The 9,176-nt window shown below is 41.5% G+C and overlaps 1 protein-coding gene across 1 annotated transcript; it reads left to right on the top strand.

Annotated features, from left to right (window-relative positions):
- Positions 1-4,416: 4,416 nt before the first annotated feature.
- Positions 4,417-7,982, top strand: LOC130976464 (beta-glucuronosyltransferase GlcAT14A-like). Its single transcript, XM_057901340.1, has 4 exons — positions 4,417-5,030; positions 5,597-5,672; positions 5,766-5,881; positions 7,415-7,982. The coding sequence occupies exons 1-4, from the start codon at positions 4,430-4,432 to the stop codon at positions 7,933-7,935; spliced, it is 1,314 nt and encodes a 437-aa protein (XP_057757323.1). The 5' UTR covers positions 4,417-4,429; the 3' UTR covers positions 7,936-7,982.
- The last annotated feature ends 1,194 nt before the right edge of the window (positions 7,983-9,176 follow it).

Here is a 9,176-nt window from a genome sequence, read left to right as displayed (position 1 = left end):
GGTGACGCTGTACTTGGATCAGGCCCTCTTGGAGATTACTTCGTTGGTGTGCCAGCCGATGACCAGCCTGAGCAGGGGGGTACACCTTGGCGCATCTCGAGATCACAATGGTCAGACTTTATTGGGTCAGACACGCTTGTTGGGGACTTCGGGAGTCCACGCTTCCTAGAGGAGATCACCGCCATCATGTAAGGGGACGTGACTCCCCGCAGTGGTGGTCAGACTTCAGGCACATAGGCCCCGTTAGATGTTGATCTGAATGAGCCTCCATCCTCATCCGCTGGTCACCAGTTCTGTCTCAGAGGTACTCCTCCATCCGCCTTCACCGCTGCATCAGAGTGTGTCGCAGGGCTTTCGGCGGCACCCCTGCATGTTGCGCCACCAGCACAGCCTGCCCCACAGGAGGATGGGGATGACATCGAGGATGAGGAGCCGTTTATCCGCCGAGGTCAGAGGGCACGGGTAGCCCGTCGCTGTGGTACTGGCTCGCATCTGTTTAGATGATTCATGTTTCATGTATTTTGTTCCCTAAAGTTCAATCATGTATGATAGTGATATGTACTTTTCTTGTTATGTTATAGTCTGTTCACCTATGTTTTTTGTTATTTGTGTTGTGGGACATTGACTATTTAGAATCATTGAATCATGAAACAGTTTAGTGTTTATTTTTACTTATTAAATTTTGCATCTACGGAACATGTAGCAGTACTCATAATGAAAGAAGACATATTTATTACTACTCGCAACAATCAAAGTACAATGTATAAAGATCAACTAGTTACATACATGCTCAAACATTGCATCTAACAGGAAAACTTAAATGTAAATAATACTAACACTAACAACATGCGCACTAATGGCGCCCTGTCTGAGACGATCTTCCAACCTGTGGGCAACTACGTCGTGTGTGTCCAGGTTGGCGACATAGGCCGCACCTCTTTGGCCGATTCGGATCTGCCTCGTCCATATTCGTCCGTATCCTAGTGGATCTAGGACGACCCTCTCTCGCACGCCTCTTGTCAGGGTCTGGAATCACCGTGGGCCCGTCGTAAGGTGGCCAGAAGCCCTCCGGGATCGGAGGTGTGAATCCCATCCGATACACACTGAACACCGAGCTAATCTGATAGACGCTGTGAACGTAAGAGGTCCAGGTGACCCGTGAGTAGGCACAGCATGCAAGTGCGTGCTGACACGGGAAATGAAGAGCCTGGAAGTACCCGCAGTCACATGTCCGAGAGGCAAGTGATACTCTGTAAGTACCCAAGGAGAAAGAACCAGTCGAAGTGGTCTCTGCTACAGTGAACTCGGAGTTATCCCGGTCATACAGCGTCACCGTGAAGCACCTGGCCGTCTTCAAGTTGGCCTCAATACACTTCACCAAATGCTGACTGAATTGTTGTCCTGTTCCCATCTGGGCCTCAGCCTCTCTCCCCTTGCGAACAAAGAGTTCCGCAAGCCTACCATATGTTGCCTTCACCAGGGATGCTACAGGGAGATTTCTGACCCCCTTGAGGATAGAGTTCACATACTCGGAGATGTTCGTCGTCATGTGACCGAATCTCCGCCCCTCATCACGATGCTGAGTCCACAACGAGTAATCAATCCGGTTCGCCCACTCACACATCGCCGGATCTTCAGATCGCAGAATATCAAACCAGTAATCAAATTCAACCTCGGTCTTTGCATACGCCGCGTTCACTAGAAGCCTCCTAGCGTCTTTGCCCTTGAAGGTAAGGGCAAAATTAGCCGCTACGTGTCGTATGCAGAATGCATGGTACGCAGATGGCGGTAACCAACCGCCGTCAGGGGCCTCAAGCGCAGCCTTGATGCCGTTGTGCCTGTCCGATATAACCAGCAGACCGGGCTGCGGGGTCACGTGCTGTCGAAGGTGCGAGAGAAAGAATGTCCAGGACTCCGCATTCTCACCCTCTACTAGTGCGAATGCGACAGGTAGAATGTTGGAGTTCCCGTCCTGTGCAATCGCGATGAGCAACGTTCCCCCATACTTCCCATACAGATGTGTGCTGTCAATGCTGACTAGCGGCTTGCAATGACGGAATGCCTCGATGCACGGCGGGAAAGTCCAGAAAAGTCTGTGGAAGTACGCTTGAGACTCATCCACCTGTCCTCTAACTCGAACCGGGCTCGTCTTAAGGACCGCAACACTACCAGGCATCATCAGCTGGACACCCAACACCCACCTAGGTATGTCATTGTATGACTCATCCCAGTCACCGTAGATGAGGGCAATAGCCTTCTGCTTTGCCATCCAAACCCTCCGGTAAGTCGGCCTAAAACCAAAGTGCGCTGCCGTGGCGTTCAGGAGCACCTTTATGCTCACGGATGCGTCAGCCCTAACCATTGGCATAATGAATGCCGAAATCACATGATAATCCAAACTCCTGTGGTCACTCGAGATGGATGTGGCCAGGCAAGTGTGAGGTCCATTGTACCGTTTGACCTCCCAAATTTCCTTGCACTTCCGGAGACTCAGTCGAATCAACCATGTGCACCCATTCCCAAACTCGGAACACTTGCCCACATACCGGCGGTGATCGGACTCCACCACCTTGTACTGTACCCCTCGCCGGATGCTGTAAGTCTTCACACTTAACAGGGCCTCATCTTTATCCTGGAATTGCTGACCAACCTGGAACTCTGTCAGACCAGCAGTCCCTTCCGCATCTCTAGCTCCGAATCCAACAGCGTGCCCTAAAACCCCCTCATGTCTCATGGCGTCCAGGTCCAACGAGGAAAAATGTGGTGGATACTGCTGTGTGCCAGAGCTAGAACCACCGCCCGCCAATGCAGGCCCATTCGCTCCAACCTCGTCGCCGCTGTCATCCTCAATCGTATCCGGCTCGACGTCGTCCTCCTCTGCATCACCCAAGACTCCGTCTCCGACGCCAACCGGTGGAACGCCCTGTAAGGCGTTCGGCATAATATCAACGGATCCTACCTCGTCGCCTACACCGTCATTCAGATCAACAGCAAAAGACGGGGAGGCGACAAGTTGGACCGCTGGCTCGTACACTGGGATGAAGGAAGAAGCCACGGCAGCCCAGGAACTGGAACCAGCTGCCGTGGCTATATTGGTGGTATTCCGGTTCGAACCCCCTGAGCTGGATACCACATCAACCAGCTTTGCGAGCAATTCTGGTGTCCTCACATCCGGAAACTGCCTCCGACAAAGAAACATGACTTGCAGGTCCTCATCACTACCAATTGTCAGACAATCATACTCCACCATATCGTGCAGGATCGAGACTGAAATGCGATAGAAAAACTTCTTAACCCGCTTCGCACCTTCCAGGCCAAGTTTCATCAGGACAGATCTAACAAGTTCATCATACCTTATCGTTGGATTCACGACAATACAGAGAGGATCCTTATCTGTGAACTTCACTCCGGAACGAGTTTTCCTCTTAATGGATCATCTGTGGTGAACCAGAACAACAAAACTCTCCTCACTAGCCATCTTACTCCATCTAATGAGATCAACTCACGTTTAGAACGGTTATATAGAGGTCTCTCTCCCACTAATTCGAACTGGCCCGTTTCGAACTAAGTTTTGTGTAATTCGAACCAGCCCGGTTCGAATTAGTAAGGCCAGACTCTCTCTCTATAATTCGAACCACATTGGTTCGAATTATGTGAACTTGAAGTTCGAACCGAGCTGGTTCAATTTATGAAGAAAATTCAGGTTGTAATTCGAACTGCCTCGGTTCGAATTACTTTCATTTGCAGTTCGAACCATATTGGTTCGAATTATATATATACAAGATCCTGCGCATTATTGAAACGATTTTCACTTTGTCTTATATACGTCAATTTGAGATGGCATTGGCTTATACTGGTTTTTTGCCCTTTACTACATTCTATGTAAAATAATTTACAGAAAATATTATTGGATTTAATTTTATCCAACGGGAGAAATTTTATATAGTTATACAACCATTCATTGTTATAATATTGTGAATTCTTATATATATAATTATGTGATAATATTAACAACTTAATATTCTCTCAGTTTCACATCACAATATCAAAATTAATCACTTAATAATTATAAAAATAAAAGCTAAAAAATTAAAAGCTTTAAAACTAGTCAATTATTCTAGATATGTTTATCAAAATGAATTTGATATTTATAATTTTTAAAAGTATGCCTTTCTAAATATAAATGTCCTTTCTTATTTTTAAGATTTGAATCCAAAACTTTTTAATTCAAGTATAAGAAGATCTTTCTTGTATTAATTAAATAACTAAACCCTTACACAAATAACGTAATCTTCCAAACTCAAAAGTCAAAACATTCCCATCACGTCCCTTGCTCTTAAAACAAGCATCAAACTATTATTACCAATTATTATTATTATTATTATTACAGTGTCAGATTCTGAAAACGCAAAACAGAAGAACAGAGAAAATGAAGAAACCAAAGCACCACCTGGCACAGCCACCGTCACCACGGCAACAACGAAGACGCATCGTCGTTTTCAGACTCGGCATTGCCACGCTTCTCTTCCTTCTCACCCTCATCCTCTTCGCCGCAACCACACTAACCTCTCCCATTCTCTCTTCCTACCTTCTTCCGACATCAATAACCGTCTCCATCACGCGCTCCCTCTTCGTCGAATCCAAACTCCACGCTCTCCCCATTCCCCCGCTCTCCGATTCCGTTCCTCCGCGTCTCGCATACCTCATCTCTGGCTCCAAAGGCGATGCACACGCGCTTACGCGCACTCTCCTCGCGCTCTACCACCCGCGCAACCGCTACATTCTCCACCTTGACCGCGAGGCTTCCGAAACGGAGCGCGGGGAGTTAAAGAGGTACGTGTTTGGACACGCGCTGTTCATGAGGTTTGGGAATGTGAGGTTGATTTCAAAGGCCAACCTCATCACGTACCGTGGGCCAACGATGGTGGCGAACACGCTCCACGCGGCGGCGATTGCGCTTAGAGAGTGGAGCGATTGGGATTGGTTCATCAACCTCAGCGCGTCGGATTATCCACTCGTTACTCAAGATGGTTCGTTGCTCTTTCCCGCCACTTTTCTGATTCATTTATTCGCTCAATAATGTAGTGGATGCAAATGCAATAGTGTAGGAGTATATATCAAAGCACTTAGGAATGTTTTAGTGATTCCTTTAATGAGTTCAACATATTGGTCCTTATAAGTTTTGATGGTTTCAGAGTGCAGACTAAAATGGCATCTTTGCAAGTTTAAGGATTGATTTGTCATTTGAAAGTTTAGGGACTAACATCTAATAAACAAATACGGTGGACTAAAGTGGTCATTTAGAATAAGTTTGGGGGCCAATTTGGGATTTAGTATTCAGTAATTTGTATCCTTTGTGGTGAAAGTGATAATAATTGGAAATTATAACATGGAATTGATCGAGTTGGGTTGTTTGTATTCACATTTTCTTTGACATTGACCTGTTTCACTAGTCTGGCTCATGAATTCGATAGGTGGCAAAGAAGAAAAAAAGAGTACAAGGAATCATTTCTTGATATTGATGTTGGTATTCGAGTGGTTTCATACTTGTTTTAGTTGGTGATGGATGATTTGTTTGTCGGTTTTGGTTGGCTAGATATCCTTCACGTGTTCTCAACCTTGTCTCGCAATGTTAGTTTCGTCGATCATACTGGTGACCTTGGGTGGAAAGAGTAAGTGAACTGCTACCATGTTGTTTGCTGTTGTTCTTTTGTTTGTTTTCCTTATCAACTGGATTTTGTGGCGTGTGTTATTATGTTGTGTAGTCAGTATCGTGCAAGGCCACTAATGGTCGATCCAGGGTTGTACCTGGCACAGAAAAAAGATCTTTTCTGGATTACTCAGAAGAGGAGTAGGCCAACACAATTCAAGCTTTTCACAGGTGCCAATCAATTCCTTCTTTTTGTACTGCTTTTGGGTTTCTTTTGAGTTCTTCATTCTAGCTTATCTTAGGATGTTTATGGTTAGCTAATCCTGTGCCACTTTGAGGATTTTGTTAACTCAATAAAAATGACAGCTCTTTGAAAGTTATTTTGACAAGGAATAGGTTTTAGCTTGGTCTGGAATCTGGACTCTGTTTGTGCCAACAATGCAATCTTTTTTAACATCACGATGGAATTCAGTTATTATGCTTAATTAAGAATCTATTCAAATATTTATTTTGATAGCATTGTCATTCAGTTTGGGTTCTATAATGTTACCTGCATTCTGAATACCGCTAATCATATCAGCTTTTGAATTTCTTATGAGTAGAGTGGGACTTTTGTTTGTGAAGTTGTAATTTGTAAAACTGCTATGTCTTTTATAGATGCTATACCTCCTCAGCTGAATTGTTTCTGAAACAAATTTGCTTTTCAATGAAATGAAAAATTAAGAAAGTAACCCAAAGCTATTATTTTATGAAGACTTTACACTTCTAATTACTAGTTTGGAAAGCTTTGTAGTCACAGGGCATTGTATATTCTGATTTTTAGCATGAGCTTTTTTCACTTTACTTCCTATCTTAAGGAATTTGAAAAACTGCTTCAAATACAGTATCTGGTAATACTACTGCATGTGGAACCTTAATACCTTTTGAATGAAGGTTATCGTGACCTGTTAGCTACTTTGATTTGCACTGAAAGTTTAAACAAATTAATCAGTTAGTTGAATTATCTGATCTAAGTAAGAGTGATTAGAACATCAAATCATGCCTTGACATCTTACCTTATTGCAATTAAACATTGCACCTTCCTGAAAGCTACTGGTTATTTCACCATGAAAACTAAAAACTGCTAGGTTTTGAGAACATCGAACATTTCCTATTATTATAAATAAAAGTGATTATACAATGATTCAAGGGGATTTAGAAAGATGGACCAATTCGTAAGCTGCTAGGGTCAAGCTCCATGATTAAATAGTCTCAAATTTGAATTTATCTATCTAGTTTGGAGTGATATGATAGAAATTAGTCATCTTAAATTCTGTGATCATTTAAGTGTTTATTTTCTAGGCATCTTGATGAATGATGACCTAAAGAAAATTTTCCAGGCTTCCTCATTTGGACTGGATCAACTACTCTGGTCTTCTATTTTTGGATATACACAAGGCACAAAGCTGCTTTAGATTTTGCCGTCACTTAGTTTATTTTGCAACATGTTTTACTTGCCAGCATAATGCAGGAAAGAACTTAGCATGTGGATTGCATGCTTCTTGATTATATATACCTTTGATATTGTAATATATTTATTAGGTCTTCTACTCAGAAATAATTGCACTTTGTTTCAAAAACACATAGCATTTAGCCTTGATAAACTTTTTGTTTTCCAACTACACTAACTACACAACCCTCAAATTTGAAATAATGTTTTAGGCTTTGTGCCTGACCATGACAGCATATTCATATTTTGATTACCTCCCTGTCTCTTTCTTTCAGGTTCCGCGTGGATGGTGCTGTCAAGATCGTTTGTTGATTACATGATATGGGGATGGGACACCCTACCTCGGACCCTCCTCATGTACTACACGAATTTCGTATCTTCCCCTGAAGGATACTTTCACACTCTCATATGCAATGCCAAAGAGTTCAGGAACTCAACTGTTAACAGTGACCTACATTTCATTTCTTGGGACAATCCTCCTAAGCAACACCCTCTCTACCTCAATCCAGCTGATTACGAAAAGATAGTTGGCAGCAATGCCCCTTTTGCCAGGAAGTTCCCCAGAAACGATTCGGTTTTGTTGGACAAAATCGATAAGGAACTATTGTCCAAAGTTGGTGCTGAAAGGGCTGTTCCTGGAGGGTGGTGCATAGGAAGCAGGGAGAATGGGACTGATCCCTGTTCTGTAGTTGGTAATACTACTACTCTTAGACCTGGCCCCGGTTCAGAAAGGCTTCAAACTTTAATTAATTCATTGTTATCACCAGAAAATTTTAAGCCAAAACAATGTGTATAACAAGAATCAACCAGTACTACAATTCTAATTGAGATTTTTTTATTTGTTGCCTGCCACTTGCTTTTGTCTCTATAACACATCACACGAACTAGTTGAAACTAAAACGAATAGACGTTTATTCTCAATGAACTCAAAAAGTGAAGGCGACAGTTATTTTGAAACGAAAAGAGTATTGATGTGTTAAAAACTCATTCTACTTGAGACTAATGTCGGCCTCTCAAGAGGTTCACTGGTTTAGGAATTCTTCTGTAACAGATGGATTCTTGGTTTAAGAATTCCTCGGTTATTGATGGATTCTTATTCAAAATAGGTGGGAATTTAAATGCATCCAATTGTCTCTATATGAAACTAATAATTAAAAACTGTTATCTGACGATTTATATGAATTGATGATTGATATAATAATTACGAATTAATAATAAGTTAGTTATGCACATTTGTTTTCAGTCAATATATAAAAAAGACCTATAAGTAGGAAAAGTCGCTTATTATTATACTTGGTCACTTCATCTAGGAATTAGGATACACGCTAGGAATTTTTTATTTTATCTTGCAACCTATTTTTTTGGCATGATGCTGATGCAAAAAATAACTTGTTATCATATTGATTGGATAATGCTGCTTATTGATCGATTAATATACTTTTTAGTAGTTAGATGAACCTTTTTTCTTATGAGATTTGGTTATTAAAAATCATTGTGACTCTCTCTATTTATATATTCATGTGAAATTGACTTTTCCTTAGGAGAGGTTTGTAATCTGTTTGCATAAGAATATTGAGTGAATGAGTGTAATAAAACAGAGTCTGTAAGATTTTAGAAATAGAGAGAGGAAAATGAGTTTAATACTTTAATTATTGCATGCACTTTATTTCAAAGAATACGTAATATAACGTTTAACCTTAACGCAATCCTCAAATTATATATCTCATGCAAAACCTTTAATAAGGTGAAAAATAAATATATTTAAATAGTTGACAAATATACTTAGCTCTCAGCTTCTAACCATGTACGCTTTTGATGAATGATCTGTAAGACACAATTTTGATACTTGTGGCCGCTCCAAATAATGTCTCCTCCGAAAATTAAAATACATATATTGTTATGAAGTGGTTGTAAGATACCTTGTCGCAGAAGAATGACATTAGTTATACGACGAAAACTTATGTACAGTTAATTTCATGTGAAATTAATATAGTTGAATGTCATTAAATAATATAATAAATTTGACTAAATTATCAT

Source organism: Arachis stenosperma, chromosome 4 (genome assembly GCF_014773155.1).
Source record: "Arachis stenosperma cultivar V10309 chromosome 4, arast.V10309.gnm1.PFL2, whole genome shotgun sequence".
In the NCBI taxonomy this organism is placed as follows: domain Eukaryota; kingdom Viridiplantae; phylum Streptophyta; class Magnoliopsida; order Fabales; family Fabaceae; genus Arachis; species Arachis stenosperma.
The sequence above is the reverse complement of the archived record's forward strand: the minus strand, read 5'-3'. Positions and strand labels throughout refer to the sequence as shown.

What these genes read in the sequence shown, in the direction of transcription:
- LOC130976464 (XM_057901340.1), top strand. Translation starts at nt 4,430, where the DNA reads ATGAAGAAACCAAAGCACCACCTGGCACAGCCACCGTCACCACGGCAA. An exon ending in TCCACTCGTTACTCAAGATG is followed by an intron (nt 5,031 to 5,596) that starts GTTCGTTGCTCT and finishes TTGGTTGGCTAG; the next exon opens with ATATCCTTCACGTGTTCTCA. An exon ending in ACAATTCAAGCTTTTCACAG is followed by an intron (nt 5,882 to 7,414) that starts GTGCCAATCAAT and finishes TCTTTCTTTCAG; the next exon opens with GTTCCGCGTGGATGGTGCTG.